This window comes from Mixophyes fleayi, chromosome 4 (genome assembly GCF_038048845.1).
Source record: "Mixophyes fleayi isolate aMixFle1 chromosome 4, aMixFle1.hap1, whole genome shotgun sequence".
Classification (NCBI taxonomy): domain Eukaryota; kingdom Metazoa; phylum Chordata; class Amphibia; order Anura; family Limnodynastidae; genus Mixophyes; species Mixophyes fleayi.
In genome coordinates this window covers 335,871,719-335,897,027 of record NC_134405.1, presented here as the reverse complement: position 1 = coordinate 335,897,027, position 25,309 = coordinate 335,871,719, and the positions used below count along the sequence as shown (strand labels likewise).

At 44.9% G+C, this 25,309-nt stretch overlaps 1 protein-coding gene across 1 annotated transcript in view; it reads right to left on the bottom strand.

Moving 5' to 3' along the window:
• The window catches only part of PKP2 (plakophilin 2), a 78,366-nt gene that overhangs the window by 39,416 nt on the left and 13,641 nt on the right, over positions 1-25,309 (bottom strand). Inside the window, exons 2-5 of the mRNA XM_075210501.1 lie at positions 18,145-18,236; positions 9,784-10,457; positions 5,764-5,914; positions 430-637 (exon numbers count right to left, since the gene is read on the bottom strand). Of these exons, the coding sequence (XP_075066602.1) occupies positions 430-637; positions 5,764-5,914; positions 9,784-10,457; positions 18,145-18,236 (1,125 nt within the window). The remainder of the gene's footprint in view (positions 1-429; positions 638-5,763; positions 5,915-9,783; positions 10,458-18,144; positions 18,237-25,309) is intronic.

Sequence of the window (25,309 nt, the reverse complement as noted above, 5' to 3'; positions counted from 1 at the left end):
TATTAAACATTTAACCCCTAATGTGAAAAAAATCCATAAAAGTGGACCTGTCACCTCCATACAGAGCAGGGAGCTGTTTTGTGGACTGAATTAATATTCATGAGGTAGTAGCCTATCGAGCCATCGGGAGCCAGTGACTCATGAATATAAGTCATGCCTCATAAATATTAGTCAGACGACGACTCCGTGAGGCCACAGCTTTTTAGCGAATTATCAATATGGCTGCGTCTACTGTGATAGTCACACGTGCAGATCTGAACATAAATTTTGGTCATTGCATTGCCCCCCCCCAGTGCTGAGTGATCTGACCCCGCAGGTGTACACCTAAATCGACAAATCAACCACAGTTTAATTATTTTCAGAAAACGGATCACGCCGCGCACAGCTTACTTTGTGCCGCAGCCTCTGGTATATCTCCGGAGACCATACCTGTAATCTGTCTCTTTATCTCCAGGTCCTGGGTTTCTTTGAGTAGCTTGAGAAGAGTGCTCATCCCGCGCTGCTCGAACACCTCCAGCTTGTTGTCATTATCCTCAAACACCAGGTTCCGGAGGGCAGCGCAGCTGGCCCGCTGGACATCCTCGTTGCTGTGGTTCAGAAGTCGGAGCAGCCTTGAAATCCCACCCAGGGAATAAACCTGCAAAATACACCACAGAGATGCTGAGGGGTACACTAAAAAAGCACACAAAACACACCAGACAGCGGCATCCTCCATGAATGGTCTCCGGGACGGATATATCAGATATAAGGTCTTTATCTGTTATGCAACTCAAGGATATGTCCAGGGCTGGGCTAAGATTCGTGAGGGCACCAGAGCAAGCTCAGGAGTTTAGCAGCCTGGGGGCAGATATTTTTCCTATGCGTACAAGACTTTCTCTTAACAAGTATATTAAAGGACAATGCATGGAGATTTTTGGTTTGTTAAATGGCTGATGACAAGTAAGAACTTATATGCTGTAGCTTTTGTGACATCGCTCTGCGCATTCTCAGAGACCAAGCGAACGCAAATACCCGTGTGCAAACCTGCGTCTGACGCCTAGGCTCGTCTGCGCCTGGAGAAGCGGAATCAGGGAGGGAAGAGGGCGTTGTAACATTGGCTGAGTACAGCAAAGGCGTGTTCACACAAATGTGGCTCATGCAACCCTGCGGAAACACGCATGTAGGACTTCAGCTCTACCACAGGGGAGGTGCAAATACTCGCTGATGATGATGACTTGTCAGAGACCACGCTGCCGATGCGACATCCCTAGATTCTAACGGTTCTGCGCAATGGCAGGAATGCGCTATTTTGTTCGTGCTGTAAATCTTATTTTGTAACCAACTCTGCAAGAGCCCCAAAGACTTTGTTCCAACTAGATGGATAAAACAATCGCTGAATTCCAGCCATGAACTTGAGGTGAGATACAGAACAGATTCTGGCTTTTTTTCAGCTATTCATTACAAAGACGCTTTTCTGTTAATTAAAAAATACTTTTGTGTTGGAAGGCCTGCTCTTCATAGTGCAATGACCTTTTTACACAGGATGAGGGAAGAGGAAATGTGCGGTGTAAACACAGCCTTAGTTAATCATTTATTTCCCGGTGCCTCTTCAGTACAGGTGATTGTGTATAGAACGCTCTGAATTCTGCATTTTTACATTAATGGCCGAGTGGGAATTGGATCCATCGAAGGACAAGACTGGACTCAGCAGACTTTTAGGACCAGTTTAATGGGAAAAAATGCAGGTGACCCAGCCCACGGTATCAAACTATGGCACCCCTTGCCATCGGCCCAGTCTGCCCCTGATTGGATCAATGCCCTTTAACATCCAAATGATCTCTCAGACATGTAAGAACACATCCAAACAGTCCTGATTTAAAAACAGGGACACTTTAAGATGCACCCTCGATTCACCTCGATCATGCCATCAGTCTGCTACGTCATGCCTCAAATAGAAAGTCCACACCCCAAATAATTTGGCCACGGAAACCCATGACTGTCCTGAGATAATAGGACAGTTTGCAGTAGGGGTATGTGGTAGCCCTCTCGTTTTATACAGCACAGACAGCTCTACAAATACTGTTCTACAAAGCTACCACCCATTCTTAAAGCCAGCTGTCCATCAGCAAAATCCTGGGCTAAGTAGTCTCCGGACAAAGGACCTTGTCCCTAAAATGACCCTGTTGGGGCAAATGAAACCGAAGCAGATTGTTAGAAGCCTGCAGTGATTTTTTGAAAATATATCTGGAATTCCAAAGAGGATTACATCTTGCTGCCCGGACCAAACAGCGCCCTGACTCCGTCCTACCATGAGAAACTTTAGGTGCTGTGTGAAATTCCAGCCGTCATGTCAAACAAAATCACATTCCCCTTGCTGCGCTCATGTTTACTGTTACAGGAGGTTATAGTTAGAGGATCACTATCGTTTAAAAATAAAAACACGTTTTCAAAACACTATTTATAATTAAAAATAAAACATTACCAGTAATTGCATAAAAGAAAACTGCTACGTTCGGATTTTATTTAGGGATTTGTTCTGCATCATTTCACATCAGTCTGTGGCGGTTTCTTGGCCTGATTTAGCTTTGCATGTAATAGCATTTGCGCAATGTAAAGATTAATTTAGGCGCAGAATTAATGCACTGCGCACGGGCACCGTCTTTAGAATTCTGCGTTCCTGGCACTTGGGGCTCTCTGTGCTTGGAGGGGTGGATCAGGGGGTGTTGTTAACGTACAAGCGCAGTACAGTTAGGGGCGTGCAGACGGCAGTCACGCTCGCCCACACGTGATGCATCTTGAGTTACACAGGTAATGAAAAAGAGTAAGTTTTCTCCTAGAAAAACCATGTTACAATGCATGGGGTGCAAATTAGTTTATTTTTTATTTATTATTTTGCACATAAGATAAATACTGGCTGTTTTTTTCATGTAGTACTCAAATATTTGACAGCTTATTTGTACACCGAAATTTAAAAATGATCCAGGACATGCCCTACCCCAACTATAAATCTGTACCCACATTTTAAATTCACCCCTCCTCCCCTCCAATGCAACATGGTTTTGCCAAGGTGCAAAGTTACTCCTTTTTTTTGCCTTACTTTCCTTAATGACTCAGACCCAGTGTGTCTGTGGAGAGAGTTTAGTCAATGACTTTTCAGAAAACATAACAATTATATCTAGTAACATTAAAATAAAACTGTCAGGAAGTATTTTACTGACAGTATTTATAATATGCTTGTTGACAATAGTCATCAGCATATGTTATACGTTGCTTAGTGAATTATGAAAGACGCAGCAAGTTTTTCTGGTCTTCAGCCAGTGGGTGCGCGTTGGGTGCACGCTGGCTGCGCACGCCATAGTATCTCTCCATGTCCCCCAGCCGTAATAAGAACTCCGTATCGTATGATACCATTTATCAAGCTAAAACATGTGCAGTGCGATAGTGTTTCAGAAATTTTAGAAGAAACAGCTCACAGAACTGAAACTCAGATTACCAGTTTTATTACTAATATTTTTTATTTTTAAAGCGCTGGCAAATTATACAGTTCTGCACATTGCTGGAATTATGATACAAACAAATCACAAGAAACAGATGGGCATTTGGTGATTACAGGCACTGTGCTAGTTCCTGGCTCTGGGCATTTGGTGATTACAGACACTGTGCTAGTCCCCAACGCTGGGCAGTTGGCAATGACAGGCGCTGTGGTAGTTCCTGGCTCTGGGCAGGTGATGATTACAGGCACTGTGCTAGTTCCTGGCTCTGGGCAGTTGGTGATTACAGGCACTGTGCTAGTTTCTAGATCTGGGCAGTTGGCGATTACAGGCACTGTGCTAGTTCCTGGCTTTGGGCAGTTGGTGATTACAGGCACTGTGCTAGTTCCTGGCTTTGGGCAGTTGGTGATTACAGGCGCTGTGCTAGTTCCCAGCTCTGTGCAGTTAATGATTACAGGCACTGTGCTAGTTCCTGGCTCTGGGCAGATGGTGATTACAGGCACTGTGCTAGTTCCCGACGCTGGGCAGTTGGTGATTACAGGCACAGTGCTAGTTCCTGGATCTGGGCAGTTGGCGATTACAGGCACTGTGCTAGTTCCTGGCTCTGGGCAGTTGGCGATTACAGGCACTGTGCTAGTTCCTGGCTCTGGGCAGTTGGCGATTACAGGCACTGTGCTAGTTCCCGGCTCTGGGCAGTTGGTTATTACAGGCACTGTGCTAGTTCCTGGCTCTGGGCAGTTGGCGATTACAGGCACTGTGCTAGTTCCTGGCTCTGGGCAGATGGTTATTGCAGGCACTGTGCTAGTTCCTGGCTCTGGGCAGTTGGCGATTACAGGCACTGTGCTAGTTCCTGGCTCTGGGCAGTTGGTGATTACAGGCACTGTGCTAGTTCCTGGCTCTGGGCAGTTGGCGATTACAGGCACTGTGCTAGTTCCTGGCTCTGGGCAGATGGTTATTGCAGGCACTGTGCTAGTTCCTGGCTCTGGGCAGTTGGCGATTACAGGCACTGTGCTAGTTCCTGGCTCTGGGCAGTTGGTTATTACAGGCACTGTGCTAGTTCCCGGCTTTGGACAGTTGGTGATTACAGGCGCTGTGCTAGTTCCTGGATCTGGGCAGTTGGCGATTACAGGCACTGTGCTAGTTCCTGGCTCTGGGCAGTTGGTTATTACAGGCACTGTGCTAGTTCCTGGCTCTGGGCAGTTGGTGATTACAGGCACTGTGCTAGTTCCTGGCTCTGGGCAGTTGGTGATTACAGGCACTGTGCTAGTTCCTGGCTCTGGGCAGTTGGCGATTACAGGCACTGTGCTAGTTCCTGGCTCTGGGCAGTTGGCGATTACAGGCACTGTGCTAGTTCCTGGATCTGGGCAGTTGGCGATTACAGGCACTGTGCTAGTTCCCGGCTCTGGGCAGTTGGCGATTACAGGCACTGTGCTAGTTCCCGGCTCTGGGCAGTTGGTGATTACAGGCACTGTGCTAGTTCCCGGCTCTGGGCAGTTGGTTATTACAGGCACTGTGCTAGTTCCTGGCTCTGGGCAGATGGTGATTACAGGCACTGTGCTAGTTCCTGGCTCTGGGCAGTTGGTGATTACAGACACTGTGCTAGTTCCTGGCTCTGGGCAGTTGGTGATTACAGGCACTGTGCTAGTTCCCGACGCTGGGCAGTTGGTGATTACAGGCACTGTGCTAGTTCCTGGCTCTGGGCAGTTGGTGATTACAGGCACTGTGCTAGTTCCTGGATCTGGGCAGTTGGTGATTACAGGCACTGTGCTAGTTCCTGGATCTGGGCAGTTGGCGATTACAGACACTGTGCTAGTTCCTGGCTCTGGGCAGTTGGTGATTACAGGCACTGTGCTAGTTCCTAGCTCTGGGCAGTTGGTGATTACAGGCACTGTGCTAGTTCCCGGCTCTGGGCAGTTGGTTATTACAGGCACTGTGCTAGTTCCCGGCTCTGGGCAGTTGGTGATTACAGGCACTGTGCTAGTTCCCGGCTCTGGGCAGTTGGTTATTACAGGCACTGTGCTAGTTCCTGGCTCTGGGCAGTTGGTGATTACAGGCACTGTGCTAGTTCCTGGCTCTGAGCAGATGGTGATTACAGGCACTGTGCTAGTTCCCGACATCATCAACATTTATTTATATAGCGCCAGCAAATTCCGTAGCACTTTACAATTGGGGACAGAATAATGGCTTCCTCCACTGCGAGTGGGGGTGACTGGTGCCAGTTTAACTCAAGAATTTGGAGAAAATAACCCCTTTACTAGATGAATGGTACCAGCTTTCCTCTGTATGCACCCACCTGCCTCCGGGCTTCCAGCTTCTGGAAACATTCGTGCTGAATGAAGCTGGCAGCGGCCGTCAGCCAGTACACGGAGGACGTCTCGCTCTGCAGTAGGCTCACAGCCCTCTCCAGGGTCATGTCCACCTCCGACATCACCGGGGCAGGGTTTCTGTAACAGACACACAAGACGTCAGGACAACCTCACTAGGGGTTAACGCCCCCTTCAGACAATTTGATTGGTCAGGCCGATTTTTTTTTTGCTGTTGCCTCTAATATTACAACAGATCTGCTGTGTAGATAGAATCACATACAACGTACAGACCAGAGTTTATCTGTTGTGAAATCCAAGGGACATGAAAACAAACCTGAATAGACTATAGAATTCCCCTTTTAAATTCATGTAATTATACAGATTGTTGATATTTGGAAGTAAAATCCATGATGATGACTATATGAGGCTTATTCTATCTAACTAAGACATCTCTGTAGTCTATAACACCACAATATCATTTTATCCTTTGAACTGTACTCCAACTACAAAGATAAGGACAGTAGATACACAATATTAATAGGTACACTTGGTCATGTAGAAATCACTCAATACATAGGCAGTGGCACCTGACCCTAGCCAAGACAAAGACACCGGACCCTAGCCAAGACAAAGACACCGGACCCTAGCCAAGACACGGCACCCGACCCTAGCCAAGACACAAATACCCGACTCCAGCCAAGACACGGCACCCGACCCTAGCCAAGACACAGGCACCCGACACTAGCCAAGACACAGGCACCCGACACTAGCCAAGACACAGGCACCTGACCCTAGCCAAGACACAGGCACCTGACCCTAGCCAAGACAAAGACATCGGACCCTAGCCAAGACACAGGCACCTGACCCTAGCCAAGACACAGGCACCCGACCCTAGCCAAGACACGGCACCCGACCCTAGCCAAGACAAAGACACCGGACCCTAGCCAAGACACGGCACCCGACCCTAGCCAAGACAAAGACATCGCACCCTAGCCAAGACAAAGACATCGCACCCTAGCCAAGACACGGCACCCGACCCTAGCCAAGACACAAATACCCGACTCCAGCCAAGACACGGCACCCGACCCTAGCCAAGACACAGGCACCCGACACTAGCCAAGACACAGGCACCCGACACTAGCCAAGACACAGGCACCTGACCCTAGCCAAGACAAAGACATCGGACCCTAGCCAAGACACAGGCACCTGACCCTAGCCAAGACACAGGCACCCGACCCTAGCCAAGACACGGCACCCGACCCTAGCCAAGACAAAGACACCGGACCCTAGCCAAGACACGGCACCCTACCCTAGCCAAGACACAGGCACCCGACACTAGCCAAGACACAGGCACCCGACACTAGCCAAGACACAGGCACCTGACCCTAGCCAAGACAAAGACATCGGACCCTAGCCAAGACACAGGCACCTGACCCTAGCCAAGACACAGGCACCCGACCCTAGCCAAGACACGGCACCCGACCCTAGCCAAGACAAAGACACCGGACCCTAGCCAAGACACGGCACCCGACCCTAGCCAAGACAAAGACATCGCACCCTAGCCAAGACACGGCATCCGACCCTAGCCAAGACACAAATACCCGACTCCAGCCAAGACACGGCACCCGACCCTAGCCAAGACAAAGACACCGGACCCTAGCCAAGACACGGCACCCTACCCTAGCCAAGACACAGGCACCCGACACTAGCCAAGACACAGGCACCCGACACTAGCCAAGACACAGGCACCCGACACTAGCCAAGACACAGGCACCCGACACTAGCCAAGACACAGGCACCCGACACTAGCCAAGACACAGGCACCCGACACTAGCCAAGACACAGGCACCCGACACTAGCCAAGACACAAGCACCCGACACTAGCCAAGACACGGCACCCGACCCTAGCCAAGACAAAGACACCGGACCCTAGCCAAGACACGGCACCCGACCCTAGCCAAGACAAAGACATCGCACCCTAGCCAAGACACGGCACCCGACCCTAGCCAAGACACAAATACCCGACTCCAGCCAAGACACGGCACCCGACCCTAGCCAAGACAAAGACACCGGACCCTAGCCAAGACACGGCACCCTACCCTAGCCAAGACACAAATACCCGACTCCAGCCAAGACACGGCACCCGACCCTAGCCAAGACAAAGACACCGGACCCTAGCCAAGACACGGCACCCTACCCTAGCCAAGACACAGGCACCCGACACTAGCCAAGACACAGGCACCCGACACTAGCCAAGACACAGGCACCCGACACTAGCCAAGACACAGGCACCCGACACTAGCCAAGACACAGGCACCCGACACTAGCCAAGACACAGGCACCCGACACTAGCCAAGACACAGGCACCCGACACTAGCCAAGACACAGGCACCCGAAACTAGCCAAGACACAGGCACCCGACACTAGCCAAGACACAGGCACCCGACCCTAGCCAAGACACAAGCACCCGACACTAGCCAAGACACAGGCACCCGACACTAGCTAAGACACAGGCACCCGACCTTAGCCAAGACACAGGCACCCGACCCTAGCCAAGACACAGGCACCCGACCCTAGCCAAGACACAGGCACCCGACCTTAGCCAAGACACAGGCACCCGACCCTAGCCAAGACCCAGGCACCCGACCCTAGCCAAGACCCAGGCACCCGACCCTAGCCAAGACACGGCACCCGACCCTAGCCAAGACACAGGCATCCGACCCTAGCCAAGACACAGGCATCCGACCCTAGCCAAGACACAGGCACCCGACACTAGCTAAGACACAGGCACCCGACCCTAGCCAAGACACAGGCACCCGACCCTAGCCAAGACACAGGCACCCGACCCTAGCCAAGACACAGGCACCCGACCCTAGCCAAGACACAGGCACCCGACCCTAGCCAAGACACAGGCACCCTACCCTAGCTAAGACACAGGCACCCGACCTTAGCCAAGACACAGGCACCCGACCCTAGCCAAGACACAGGCACCCGACCTTAGCCAAGACACAGGCACCCGACCCTAGCCAAGACACAGGCACCCGACCCTAGCCAAGACACAGGCACCCGACCCTAGCCAAGACACAGGCACCCGACCCTAGCCAAGACACAGGCACCCGACCCTAGCCAAGACACAGGCACCCGACCCTAGCCAAGACACAAGCACCCGACCCTAGCCAAGACACAGGCACCCGACCCTAGCCAAGACAGAGGCACCTGACCCTAGCCAAGACACAAGCACCCGACCTTAGCCAAGACACAGGCCTCTTGACAGGTGGAGACATCAACACAGTTCTAGATCATATCTAGATAGATCCAACAACACTACTAACTTATCCTCACATGCCAACTCAATAAGTACTTGAGTGAAACTGGTCTACGCAATACATGGCGGACCCCCGACCCATCCTCCCCTAACTATATGCTTCTATTCCTGGCCACACATGCTTCTATTCCTGGCCACACAACTCTACCTGGAGGACGTGTTCATGGATTGTCTCTCAACAACTACGGAGCTCCACAAAACCACAATATCTACTGATGTATTTTTCAGCATTGACCTTGCTACTTTGGACTTTGGTTGCAGGTATCATAGTGTTTCCACAATACAACAGCTACCACTATGGTAGTGGCCTACTACACATGCAGTCAGCTCTCATTTCATCAACGAGATTTTTGGGGATGACGGAAAACACCCCAATCGATCTTGATCAGATTATTTTCAGGCTCTGCTCCTGTTTTGATGTCACAGATGCTGTGACATTGGGGCAATTCATTGATATTATCGCAATACCATTGCATGCGTAGGAACCTTAATATTTTGGACCATAATTGGACCACACTGTCCAACCAATTGTACAATGTGCAGCAGTGTGATTGATTGAATCTGGTCAGATTTGGATCTGATACAGTAGGACAGAAAATATTGACAAAGCTTAATGAACCTGGAATGACTATTTCAGCTGTCATAGCTGCTCTTTGACCATCCATATTGCTCCTTGGCTTACCCCACTTGAGCTCCGATTCGTCCACCGTCATGACGGGTCTGCATGTTTGCACTGCCAGTGACCGCAGCCATCCCGGCTGTTATGGGAGCTCTGGTCCCACCTATGTCGATGCCGCTAGCTCCTGAAGGCGACACGAAATATTTTTTCCCAGTGAGTGTGTAATTGTGGGAGGTGTGTTGAAAGCCAGACTTATTATTCACCATCTGCGGGTGGACGATGGTTCTAACTTGGCCAGCGGCTGCGCCAGTCTGGTAGAGCTCCTCCAAACTTCGGCTCTGCTGCCGGTAGACGGGTCTGGTAGGACTGATGGGGAGGATGTGAAATACTGAATCTTGGTCAGACTGGTTGGATCTTTTGACAGTGCTTATCCGAGTTCTAGCCGTGGTTCCAAATTCTGAGCGAGAGTAGTATTTTGTGGGAGTGGTGTAGTGCTGTCTGTATTCCGAATATCTCCCTGTGGACCCCGCGCTTCTCCTTTGTTCGGATGTACCCATTCCAGCTTCTCGTTCTGGAGAGATGTCCATCCTCACCAGAGGTCTGCTCTGGTTTTGGTCCTGTTCGTTCCCCCACTGACTGTAGGTTGAATAGCCCCTGCCCCGTCCATTTTCATGTCTTCCTTGAATGTAATGTGTGTGACTCCCACCACCATTCTCAAACACGGATGACCGATAGTCCTGGAAAATAAAAAGTCGGAAAATGAATCCAAATAATTATCGAGGGCGACAGATCTTTAAACATCTTTTCTTCACAGTAACGCAGAGATAAGGGGTGATCTTGAAATACAAAATAACAAGACTTTAATAATAATGTACTTTTCATTGACCTACAAACATTTAGCCTCAAGGACTTTCTACTGAGTTTTCATTGTTCTGTCAGAACAAAGCCTTAAAGGGAGTCCACCTTCAGACGAATTCAATTTATGGACTTGTAAGCACCCTTTTACTAAATACTTTTCGGTTAAATAAAAACAAATTTTCTTTATGTGTTTTCATCGACACTGTGTTGTTGTATCTACTGTGCCCTTGGATTCGACATAGCTCAGCTTTGTGCCCTTGGATACAATTTTATCCACAGATAATTTTTATTTTATCATTAAAAATACAAATGTTGAAATAGAAAAATGATCAACACTGCATAGATTATATAAACCGTGTGTGCCACTTCCCTCGGATGATGCAGAAACCACTTAATCTTTCCAATGTCTCAGCTTCCAAACAGAACGGGTCCCGTACCGGATACCAGGGGACGCTCTATCCAAGATGGATAAAGGGTCAATGAAGATTGGTCACCCGCATATAGGCAATTTTTTTTTTTAGCACAATCCTCATGTTTTGTCGTGGGTCATTTCCCCAGTTATGTGAAAGATTTGTGAGCTGTAGAAGTATCCCACGGGGACAGGTATAAGGTCTCAGGGGCTGACACACAGATAATGGGAACCCGCCATGCTGAATGCTTTCTTTGTGATCAGTAAATAAGGGGAATATTAGTGGCTGGGGTAAGACGGGCTCCTGAAATCCCTCAGCAATGTACATTTGCTGTGGAGTTTGCTTACGGCATACCACTGTGAGATGTGAACATGGAGGTACGTAATATATATATATATATTAGAGATGGTCACTGACCCCCGTGTTTTGGTTTTGGATTCGGTTTTGGATCTGGATTACCGTCGTGTTTTGGTTTTGGTTTTGGTTTTGCAAAACCTCCATTGCGTGTTTTGGTTTTGGGTTTGGTTTTGTTTTGCTATTTTTTGGGAAAATCCATGTTTTTGGGCCTAAATTAACCCAATTTAGTGCTCCAACTGTTTTAGAGACAAGTAATCTAATTGTTGAGGTAATAAATCATCCCAAAAAACAGTTTAATTCTTCGTTGGTAGGCCTATTCTACACACAAAACAGATTGTCTTCCTCTCCATCTATGCATATTGGCAATGCAGCCATCGTCTTTGAATGTATATTACACCCTACACTTATAGTTAAATATGTAAAGAAATGGAAAAAGCCAGTTTGGTTTCTGTCTCTCAAGGCCCCCCTCCACTTGTATAAAATACCAAAAAATTCAGCCATTATAGACTGTACAATATTAATTGACATGGAGAAAGCCAGTTTGGTTTCTGTCTCTCAAGGCCCCCCTCCACTTGTATAAAATACCCAAAAATTCAGCCATTATAGACTGTACAATATTAATTGACATGGAGAAAGCCAGTTTGGTTTCTGTCTCTCTAGGCCCCCCTCCACTTGTATAAAATACTAAAAAATTCAGCCATTATAGACTGTACAATATTAATTGACATGGAGAAAGCCAGTTTGGTTTCTGTCTCTCTAGGCCCCCCTCCACTTGTATAAAATACTAAAAAATTCAGCCATTATAGACTGTACAATATTAATTGACATGGAGAAAGCCAGTTTGGTTTCTGTCTCTCTAGGCCCCCCTCCACTTGTATAAAATACTAAAAAATTCAGCCATTATAGACTGTACAATATTAATTGACATGGAGAAAGCCAGTTTGGTTTCTGTCTCTCTAGGCCCCCCTCCACTTGTATAAAATACTAAAAAATTCAGCCATTATAGACTGTACAATATTATGAAAAATGGACAAAGCCAGTTTAGGGTCACTCTGTCTATGACACCCTACCCTTAAGGATAAATTGCCCTAACAGCAGCCTTTCAAGATGGTATGTGATATGGAAATGCCACAAGTCCCTTTCCTCTTTGGGGGTAGATTGCACCCTACACTTACATAGAAAGTTTTAAAAAGATGTTATCGGCATCATCTTCAGCTTCATCCTCACCCTCATCAGTGTTATCGTCATCATCACAGACTATCAATTCATCGCCGCTTGAATCCGCCATTAGAGAACAGTCAGTGCTTGCATGTCTTGGATGGTGAAGGCCTTCCTCGTGGAAGATGTAGTTCATTTTTATAAACATCATTTTCTCCACATTTTTGGGAAGTAACCTTCTACGGCGATCACTGACTAAGTTCCCTGCTGTGCTGAACACTCGTTCAGAGTACACACTGGAGGGTGGGCAGCTTAGGTATTGCAAAGCAAGTTTGTACATGGGTTTCCAAATAGCTTGCTTTTCTTCCCAGTAAGGAAAGGGACTGTCTGACATTTCCATATCAACTACCTCTTGAAAGTAATCCTCCACCATCCTTTGCATGTTTATACTCATATTGGATGGACTTATGGGCAAAGTGACACTTTTTTTTGAAAAATCCTTCAAACCAGCCCAGATGTTAAATTGTTCTCGTCTGCCCCCTGTGTCTTCCCTGCTTCTTTTTTGGAAATTTAATTTTTTACGAGCAACAGCTTGAGAAAGTGAAGGAGGACACGTCGTCAAGCCGAGGCCCAGTTCAGCGGCCAACTTGCTGAGCAATAGCTCCTTGCAAAAGTTCACATCTCGCTCATTTACAAGTAAAGACTCAATGTAGGTTTTAAACCTTGGATCAAGCACAGTGGCCAAAACGTACTGATCCGAGTTCAAGATCTTAATAACTCGAGGATCATTGTGAAGCGAATTAAGTACTTGATCGACAAGGCCAACATACTTTGCTGAATTGCTTGCTTTCAGCTCCTCCTTCATTTTCTCAAGCTGCTTTTCCAATAGTCTAATTAAAGGAATGACTTGGCTCAAACTAGCAGAGTCTGCACTGACCTCACATGTCACAACTTCAAATGGTTTCAGCACCTTGCACAGCACTGAAAGGATTCCCCACTGTGCAAGAGTGAAATACATCCCCCCTCCTTTCCCAATGTCATGACTTGTGCAATATGCTTGGATGGCTTTGCGCTGTTCCTCCATCCTCTGAAGCATGTACAGGGTGGAATTCCACCGAGTTACCACCTCTTGCTTAAGTTGGTGGCAGGGCAAGTTAAACTGCTCTTGGAGCTGCTGTAATCTCCTACATGCTGTGGCTGAATGCCTGAAATGGCCTGAAATTTTACGGGCCACCGAAAGCATCTCCTGCACCTCACGGTTGTTTCGTAGGAAGCTCTGCACCACCAAGTTGATGGTGTGAGCAAAACAGGGAATATGTTGGAAATCACCCAGCTGTAATGCTCGCACTATATTGTTGGCGTTATCTGAAATGACATACCCTGGGGAGAGTCCGAGTGGTATAAGCCATGCATCAATCACATCTCTCAGTTTGCGTAACAAATTGTCAGCCGTATGCCTGTTAGTGAAGCCGGTGATACAAAGAGTGGCCTGCCTGTGACAAATGTTACGTAGTGGTGTACATGCTGCTGCTGTTCCTGCTGGTGAAGGTGAATGACCAACCCAGTGGGCTGTCACAGTCATATAGTCTTTGGTTTGGCCACTTCCACTTGTCCACATATCTGTGGTTAAGTGAACAGTGGGCAGAATGGCATTTTTCAGCGCAATCTCTACATTTTTACACACTTTTTGGTATAGTTGTGGAATAGCTTTACGGGAGAAATGGTGTCGCGATGGAATTCTGTAACGCGGACACAAAACCTCAATTAACTGTGAAAAACCAGCTGCGTTTATGGTGGAGATTGGACGCAGATCTAACACTAACATTGCAGCCATGGCGTCTGTGATTCGCTTGGCGACTGGGTGACTGCTGTCATATTTGCTTCCCCTCGCAAAGGATTGTTTCACAGTTAATTGCTGAAATGTAGGACTGCTCATTTTATTCACCTGCCTCTGGGATGACGATTCACCCCCAGCAGCAGCAACAGCAGCAGCAGGACTAACGCTTTCTTCAGAGGAATCAATAATAGTGCCGGAGTCATCCAGCCTTAAGTGGGATGCCGGGCTAACTCCGAGCGCTACTGAGGATATTGATGAGGATGGTGTGGTGGGTGTATTTTGTGGCCGTCGGTATGTCGGTGAGCGGAGGGTCTTAGCTGATGAGGGAGTGCTTGTATTCTTTTGGGAAGAACTTTCAGCTTTTCCCAACACTTTGCCATGAACTCTCGTTAAATGGCGTAACATAGACGAGGTTCCAAGATGGTTAAGGTCCCTCCCTCGACTGACTGTGGCTTCACATACACTACAAATGGCTATACAATTGTTGTCTGGATTTGGGTAGAAATAATTCCACACATAAGAAGTGGATTTTTTTGTTTTATGCCCAGGCATGACAATGGCCTTTTTCTTGTCACGTGCCAGAACTGCTGCCACTGGTGCAGGACTTACACAAACAACCTCATCCTCATCAACATCCTCATTAGCGCCCTCGTCGCCTACACAAATCTCCCCCTCATCCTCTTCTAATTCCAAAGTGGCATCCTCAATTTGGGTATCACCGGCTACACTCGGGCTATTAAGGCACACATCAGCAGAATGCTCACGATTAGACATCCCACTGTTGGATGGACTCTCCACAGGGATTGTTGTCATTTGTGAATCAGAGCAAATATTCTCCTGTAATGCCTCACTGGTATCTTGCAGCTCAGCTTTGACGCGTAACAGTAGTTGTGCACCAATTGTAGGCTGGGTAACTTTTTGGGATCTGCCACTAATAGCCAAAGGTGAAGGCCTCATTCTCTCTTTGCCACTGCGTGTGTAGAATGGCATGCTTGCAATTTTTTTTTTATCGTCACTTAACTTTTGCTCAGTTACACTTCGTTTTCGCTTCAATACAGTAAATTTTTTTTTGGTTTTTGTTTTTTGCACTAATTTGAAAACACTCTGTTGTTTGACATCGCCTTGGCCAGATGACGTACTGGGAACACTAACATCAGGACTGGTGACAGAACCTGGTTGCTCATTTAGATCATATGTGGACTGCTTTGAATCCATTGCGTAGATACTGCTGACAGATATGACTTTTGACAGCCAGAAATATTAATGCACAATTAGGGAGGACACCCCAAAAACACTGAGGAGTGCTAAAATTTATTGAGTAGATACTGCTGACAGATATGACTTTTGACAGCCAGAAATATTAATGCACAATTAGAGAGGACACCCCAAAAACACTGAGGAGTGCTTAAAATTATTGAGTAGATACTGCTGACAGATATGACTTTTGACAGCCAGAAATATTAATGCACAATTAGAGAGGACACCCCAAAAACACTGAGGAGTGCTTAAAATTATTGAGTAGATACTGCTGACAGATATGACTTTTGACAGCCAGAAATATTAATGCACAATTAGAGAGGACACCCCAAAAACACTGAGGAGTGCTAACATTTATTGAGTAGATACTGCTGACAGATATGACTTTTGACAGCCAGAAATATTAATGCACAATTAGGGAGGACACCCCAAAAACACAGAGGAGTGCTAAAATTTATTGAGTAGATACTGCTGACAGATATGACTTTTGACAGCCAGAAATATTAATGCACAATTAGAGAGGACACCCCAAAAACACTGAGGAGTGCTTAAAATTATTGAGTAGATACTGCTGACAGATATGACTTTTGACAGCCAGAAATATTAATGCACAATTAGAGAGGACACCCCAAAAACACTGAGGAGTGCTTAAAATTATTGAGTAGATACTGCTGACAGATATGACTTTTGACAGCCAGAAATATTAATGCACAATTAGAGAGGACACCCCAAAAACACTGAGGAGTGCTAACATTTATTGAGTAGATACTGCTGACAGATATGACTTTTGACAGCCAGAAATATTAATGCACAATTAGAGAGGACACCCCAAAAACACTGAGGAGTGCTAACATTTATTGAGTAGATACTGCTGACAGATATGACTTTTGACAGCCAGAAATATTAATGCACAATTAGGGAGGACACCCCAAAAACACAGAGGAGTGCTAAAATTTATTGAGTAGATACTGCTGACAGATATGACTTTTGACAGCCAGAAATATTAATGCACAATTAGAGAGGACACCCCAAAAACACTGAGGAGTGCTAACATTTATTGAGTAGATACTGCTGACAGATATGACTTTTGACAGCCAGAAATATTAATGCACAATTAGAGAGGACACCCCAAAAACACTGAGGAGTGCTAACATTTATTGAGTAGATACTGCTGACAGATATGACTTTTGACAGCCAGAAATATTAATGCACAATTAGGGAGGACACCCCAAAAACACAGAGGAGTGCTAAAATTTATTGAGTAGATACTGCTGACAGATATGACTTTTGACAGCCAGAAATATTAATGCACAATTAGAGAGGACACCCCAAAAACACTGAGGAGTGCTTAAAATTATTGAGTAGATACTGCTGACAGATATGACTTTTGACAGCCAGAAATATTAATGCACAATTAGAGAGGACACCCCAAAAACACTGAGGAGTGCTTAAAATTATTGAGTAGATACTGCTGACAGATATGACTTTTGACAGCCAGAAATATTAATGCACAATTAGAGAGGACACCCCAAAAACACTGAGGAGTGCTAACATTTATTGAGTAGATACTGCTGACAGATATGACTTTTGACAGCCAGAAATATTAATGCACAATTATGGGGGACAACCCAAAAGCGCTGGGGAGTGCCAAATATGAAGAAAAAATAATAAACCTCTATCCTCCTCTCTGCACTAGCGATTTTGGTTAGAGCAATTGCAAGAACAATATTGTATTCTTTCTCTGTCCCTGCTCTAATTAGCCTATGACTACACCCTGCTCTCTCCCTCTGTCAAATGGCGATGGATTGCTGTGGAGGCGTGTATTTATAAAGTTGAAGTATCGCGAGAACCGAGTCCCGAGATCCGACGACGTCACAATGACGTTCGGCCTCGATTTGGATTCGGAATTGGCGGGAGAGTACCGAGCTGCTCAGCTCGGTACTCGGATACCCAAAGTTCGGGTGGGTTCGGTTCTCGGAGAACCGGACCCGCCCATCTCTAATATATATATATATATATATATATATTCTATACATTCTAGAATATGATAGCTAGAATCTGATTGGTTGCTATGGGCTAAAAGGTTTGATAAATCTATGTGCTGTGCTAGGTTTTTTTCTCTGTACTAAGTCACAACGGGAGGTTTCTAAATGACTATATAAGCTAGTAAAAAACACTACACTGTGATATGTTTTATTGTTCCCTTATCTCTTTTGTAGACACAATGCATGCAGATGTTATCTGTCACTGCAAGGAAAACATGTCTAAGGATTATTTAAGGACACAATACTATACACTGATGGACTATCTGATTGAGAATTATCTGTAAGAGTTTTTTGCACTTTCTAGCTACTTATTAGCAAAATTTGATTACTTGCAGTTCATGCTATTTCTGCGAGCGCCAATAGGTAAATATATCATTTAAGCTGTGTATTTGATGAATGAGGTTCAATATTCTGCAATGATCTCGCTACTCTCCGTGGCGCAGGGGTCAGTGCTAGGGTTAGATCTGCACAGTGATTAACAGAAGACAGCGCTCTTACTCACCTTAGTAGTGTCATAGTGTTTTGAGGGTGACCTAGCGGGGTCTCGCTGTACCGTCGCACTGTACTGATCTGAAATGCTGTGGTGACTTATCCCTGTAGAAGAGGAAAAAGAAAGTTTATTCAAATTATGTACTTTCGTCATTAAAATTAGTTGCGATGGTGGTTTTACAAGATCTGATATTTGCATTCAGAATATTATAGTTACTCTCTTATTCTCTTACAGGATAACCCTTCATAAATACTAAGCTAACGCGTTTCACGGCCTAATACTATTAATTTATGGCTTTTATTTCTGCTATTATTTTCTACTTGCGATAACCTGGCTTGAAAATCATTCACTGGAGTTAAAAATGCCTTTGAGTCCTGTTAATTAATTTAGCCCAGGTTACTGCAGATTGAAAGTAACTGGAGACAGAAGAAACATAATATAATATACATATATTAAACATAAAATAATCACAATTGTTAGTTTACTATCCTCTGTAGAGATCTTTAGAACAACGTCCTCCTCATCTACCCTTTCAAAAGATACTTAGGGGTATATTTACTAAACGGCGGGTTTGAAAAAGTGGAGATGTTGCCTATAGCAACCAATCAGATTCTAGCTATCATTTATTTAGTGCATTCTACAAATGAAAGCTAGAATCTGATTGGTTGCTATAGGCAACATCTCCACTTTTTCAAACCCGCCGTTTAGTAAATCTAATCCTAAGTGACATATTTCGCAAAATGGGCTGAAACTAGGAAAGCCCCAAATTTTTCGGGCTTAACCCTCTAGTTGCTGAACTAGTCTTATCAAGGTTATTTATTCTTTCATTTCATAATTACAGCACCGCACAAAGCAAACAGTACGCACAGGGAAATATAACAATTCCAAGCATTGTAAAAATTCACACAAACATGGAACGGCCGGGAATGAGAACCCTGCTCCAAGGAGCTTACAATCTAAAGGAAACCTGTAAAGAGACACTGTGAGCGCATCTGGTGAGAGGCGCGAGATATTCTGCAGGTCAAACTTGTCTGAAGAAGATTAATGTTTAAGGCTTGGAGACTCTGGGCTTGATGCGAAGTTGGATGCATAGGCGTAAAAAAATAAATAAATCGCGTATCTCACATGATGCGTGAGGTTCTGCGCCAGTAGCGTATGTGCCAGGTTTATGTCAGACGCACATCAGATAAACTTACACTTAAATCAAAATAGAAAGTCTCGCCTGGATGTCTGGCTTCTGTATGCCAGAAATAACTACGTGTGAACTTGGGCTGCATAACTCTCGCCCTTAAGGAATATTTTGCACATCTGACATTATTTACAGGTGTGGCAATCAAAATGACTTCTGCATAGACGGACTGGCCAATGTTTGCTGGGCCATCAGTCCGTTGCATAACGCCATATACGCAAGCACATGTTACATGCATGTTACATGCACTCACTAAGACTGCTGGGGAGGACGTGGCCTATGGCTTGCACTATATTTTCATGTCCTAGGTAGTCACAATGCACTATTGCACCAGAGCTGCCTGTACTGTCGCTTCGCAGGCTACCTCTGAATATAGAATAGCCAACTCTCTGCAGAGATAGTTCTGGCAACTCCACATTGTACCAACTCTCTGAACCTGGACGGTGCAGAAATAGCAGGTTGGCCACCAAACCCAATCCTAACTGTGCAGGTTTTCCAGGTCACAAATGCAATAATTGACACCACCTGTGGATCTGTTACAATGTGTCAATCAGTAATGATCACACATTTGCTCAAACAAGGAGATTTGGAAAACATGCACTGTTATGGCCCCCTGAGGAGTGGATTTGGGAAATCCTGACATGGTATTTGCAGGTGCAGAGCTTTACACTGTGGTTTTTTTTGTGTATTGTTTGAACATGCGTTTGAATAAACTTGTGCTACACAGGACACATTCCAGGCATGTTCAGGTGAATTCAGGTTAACCATCCCGGGTACAAACTGATAAACCGCTTCAAATGGAGGAGGAACATATTATACAAAAGAGCAAATAAAGTTTATTTTTTTGCATAACTTGGGTTCTTTTCCATTGCTGGTGTCTAATGTAGAACATACTGTAACAGTAAGACCAGTGCCGGATGGGTGATTGTAGCTTACACTCGGTCTGTGTTACATTAAAGTGAATGAAGAACGCTGGAGAGATTCCGTTGTCAAACAGCAGCAGGCAGGGCCATCTTTTCCATTGGGCACGATGGGCAGGTGCCCGGGGGCCCCACGGGCAAGGGGGCCCCCATAGGCAGGGCTCTTAATTAGAATAAATAATCCTGCAAAAGAAAAAACCTGCAAAAAAAAAAACCTTCAAGCATCACTGAGCAAGTACATCTATCTATCTCTATCTCTATATATCTATAACTATATCTGTATCTCTATACATCTATATCTATATATGTAGGGGCCCTGGTGCACTGCTTTGCCCGGGGGCCCATAATGTTGTTAAGATGGCCCTGGCAGCAGGGGTCCAGGGGGAGGGGGGGTCTTACAGGGACATTATTGCACATACCCAAAAATGTGTGTGTACGTGTGTGTGTCTGTGTGTTTAAAATTTAAGATGTAATACACACTGAGACAGGGACTGATGGAGAGGATTAAACATTGTCTGTAAAGTTCTGTGTAGTATAATAATGACAATTTACTTTAATGTTACACTGACTGAGATAATGAACATGTTTTCCTGCCCATCTAACACTTACTAAAAAGCCTGAAAAACTTCCTTTAACCAATGTTCAGCGAGTGAAAAAAAAACCTGCTCAGTCCGCTGTATTCCTGGCGAAATGCGTCATGTCGTCAACATCAAGCTATAGTCATTCATTTCTATGGCATATCGTGCATTTCTATCTACGTCTTTGTTGATAAATGGCGTTTTCTGCTGTACACATAAATGTGCTGATGCAGAGAAAGTGTACGGGGTCATCATTCATGACCCCAAAAATTGGGTAAATTGCCTGAATCAATCACCTCCATAATGCTCTCAACTTCAGTAAATTAGTGACTAATTACTCCACTGCCATAATTACTCCCCCATGCCAGGTCTGCTCCCAGGCATGGTCAACAAGTGACATTACAATATTCTTGATATAGGCAGCATGGTGGCTCAGTGGTTAGCACTTCTGCCTCAAAGTGCTGGGGTCATGAGTTCAATTCCCGACCATAGTCTTATCTGTGTGGAGTTTGTATGTTCCCCGTGTTTGCGTGGGTTTCCTCTGGGTGCTCCGGTTTCCTCCCACACTCCAAAAACATATTAGTAGGTTAATTGACTGCTAGCAAAATTTACCCTAGTCTCTCTGTCTGTCTGTGTGTCTGTCTGTCTGTCTGTCTGTGTGTGTATGTATGTTAGGGAATTTAGACTTTAAGCCCCAACGGGGCAGGGACTGATGTGAGCGAGTTCTCTGTACAGCGCTGTGGAATCAGGGACGCTATATAAATAAATGGTGATGATGATATATAATGATAGTTACCGTCGCCCCAATGATAATCTGGAATCTCAGTCCTTTGTATAAGTGAATATTACTCAGAGTAAGTAATAAAGTATATGGAGTAACACGCATTATTAATCGGTGATATCAAGGCTGACATGACACAGTCAGAGCAGTCTAGTACCTGAGTCACTATTACCTCCAGCCAAAAAACAGTGCACCCCCCCGCAGGTCTGTAATATATACACCAAACCCGCATTACAGCATAACTTACATTTTGTTTGTGCATTGCCTGTGAGCCGTGAGAATACAACAATCCTATTACTAATATTTACTCTGTCTGTAGAGATATCCACCTTTGTCCTCCCTCCCTAACAAAAACAGTCTGCACTTTAACTTGCACAAGCTTTGTCAATGTGACAGCGCAGTCCACAGGAGACCACTTAAACGACTGACAGGGAACATACACCCTGTGCGTAGATAGCAAAACTAAATCCAACACTCACATTTTTTCATATATATACGGCGTGAAGAAAAATGCTAAACATTTTCACAACAGCATTGCCAAAAAGTTGTAACGGGGTGTTTTACCCCCTTCATGGGAAACAGAGCCAACAACTCTTACAACAGTGCATAATGTAGAGCTGATATAGCACAAAAAGCTCTATTTATAAAGCACTGCATGCCAGTTATGCTTACGCTGATATAATTGGCATTCCGCTGTGTATGAACCCACCGATCTGCAGTCTGCACACAATGTTTCTGTTACCCAGGAAACTGCAAGCCAATCGCCCATACCATGGCTTCTGCACTGACCCTCAGTGATGTAATATAGACAAGTCTTCCTACGTAGCGGTTTGATCGTGTTTTTTTTAGGGCACTGGTGGGTAATGGGCAGCAATGTGGGCAGCACAGTGGCTCAGTGGTTAGCACTTCTGCCTCACAGCGCTGGGGTCATGAGTTCAATTCTCAACCATGGCCTTATCTGTGAGGAGATTGTATGTTCTCCCCGTGTTTGCGTGGGTTTCCTCCAGGTGCTCCGGTTTCCTCCCACACTCCAAAAACATACTGGTAGGTTAATTGGCTGCTGTCAAAATTGACCGTAGTCTCTCTCTGTCTGTGTGTATGTTAGGGCATTTAGACTGTAAGCTCCAATGGGGCAGGGACTGATGTGAATGAGTTCTCTGTACATCGCTGCGGAATCAGTGGCGCTATATAAATAAATGGTGATGATGATTTATGTATGTATAAATTATTTCTGTTATGTAGCATATATCATTTAGTTCACCGTTATGCCATCATATCCAGATGTAGTATGTATGAGAGATGGGGTTTTAAAACATGTGGGGGGCAAGTAATTTACTAGCTAGTCGGCTGCAGTATAATCACACAGAACTTTCCCATGGCCTCTCCAACGCCTCTAGCTATGCCAGTGAGTGAGCCTAAGGAAATAATTACACTTTATTTAAGAAGTCATCCATGCATTACCACGTAGCCTATGACTCATCCTTTTGACATGTAATAAATGAAATGTAAGTTATAACTGAGAAATATTTGTAATATAAGAGTCTCGGTGATAATAGGGAGGTTCAGAATGTAGAGCAAAGTATCTGCATGAGAAACTCTATAAGGATCGTTGGGATGGCTTGCGGCTCGCTACATCCGTCAGACACATTGGCTAAGCCACGATGGAAACAATGGGCAGATATTTATAAACAAATGTAGAGTACAGCTTCTACATAACAATATTAATACAACCTTCTGTAAAAGTATCATTTCATCAATGTCTTGAACCACCCACAAAGGTTGCCCCCCCCCCCCCCCAGGGACTACCAGCCCCAGGAAAACTACCGAAAACAGGTAGAGCTACCCCCAGTACCCCAGGACTGTGAAAACCGGGGTCACCCAGCTTATAATTTTGTTAAAATGTATATATACCTATACACACACATATATACCTGTATACATATACCTATATACATATATATATATGGGGCAATGTTGCTGTCACTATTTATGTCAAGCTGCTAGTCTTTCAGCTCCAATGACTGTGTTGTACTGCTGCAAATAGAAACTGTCACCCAAACATCACCGAAACAATTCCTCCCAAGACAAGACTTTCACTAGCAGCTGCAGCTGTTAATACCTTTTGTTTACGCAGGTATTTGCAAAATGTCAACAATCTCTTATAAACAGAATATATTAAATACGAAAAGGAAAATCACAGGAAGCTGGACAGACTCCAGACCTACCTCTCCCATCAATGACTTTCTAAACTGTCTCAAAGTTTGAAGTCTATGGGCTAGATTTACTAAGCTGCGGGTTTGAAAAAGTGGGGATGTTGCCTATAGCAACCAATCAGATTCTAGCTTTCATTTATTTAGTACCTTCTACAAAATGACAGCTAGAATCTGATTGGTTGCTATAGGCAACATCCCCACTTTTTCAAACCCGCAGCTTAGTAAATCTAGCCCTGTGTATGGCTACATTGCTGGATAGCCCCCCTGTACCAGACCCTGCTCGGGATAATAGTGAGAGACAAAGTACAACATAAATCTAACAGTAAAAGATTTTCAGATCTTTAGGAAACACTGAAAAAAAGAAACTTTTTTTGTGCAGAATTTACCGTTACAGCAACAGAATACTCTGTACCTAGTTTTATTTCAAAGTTCAAAGGTTTTAAATGTGTTACATCTCTTTTCTCAAGAACAATTTATGTTACTATATTACCCAAGACGGCTGTTTGTATCTTTTTATCATGTTTTATGCTGCGGCATAAACTTTTACTATAAACTTTAAGATAAAGGGTTTATGACGTTACCATGTGTCTCCATAAAGTGCTCATTCTGCTTTTTGTTAATGTTGGATGGTGCATGTTACTATAATACGTCCTGTGTCTTTTCTCCAGATCACAAGATAAGATGTCACCTGTCAGGTATTAATTATACTGCTGTTGCCAACGCAGTACCGTCCTCTAGCAAGAAAAGAATTTAGATTATACTAGTAAAATGTATTTATAGTATATAAGATCATCTGTCCCTTTATATGTACATCCCTCCCATAGTCCCTACTTTAGCAGGACTGTCCTGATTCACAGACATCGAAATGGGCGAGACCTTGTAACAATGTGGATGTGGTTTGGGTGAACATGGGTATGATTGGTGATTGGTTAGATCATGGGAGGGAGCTATCTGTGTCTGGATTTTGCATTTTATACGTTTTGGGAGGAATATACTGTAGGTGTGTCCATGTTTACCGATGTACATTTATATTTCTACAAAAAAAAATACATAAAAGAACAAATACGTTGAAGTCTACGTTTCTATGTTCATGTGTAATCCAGGATCACACTATTAAAAAAAAATAAAAAAAAATCATCACACAATGATCTACAATATCTCTTGTATTCCGAAGCATTAAAACAGGACGTCGTTTCACTGTTACTTAAATATGAAGCGCTACGATACATTCTGTAGAACTCTTTGTTGTACAAAACATTGGTGTTGATAGATAGTTTGTATAACAGTTAGGCTGGGTACACACTGGAGCGTTTCCGTCCAATAATCGGGCAAATCAGATGGCGTACCACCGTTCGATTGGGTCAGTGAGTATAGTGACAGGATGGTCGAAAGTTGTTCTAAAGTGTCGTCTGAAGGTTCATTTGGTTGGTTATACTGTTTAATATTTTCCGACTAATCACCTAATGATCATTGGTAGAAGTTTCCGATCGATCCAC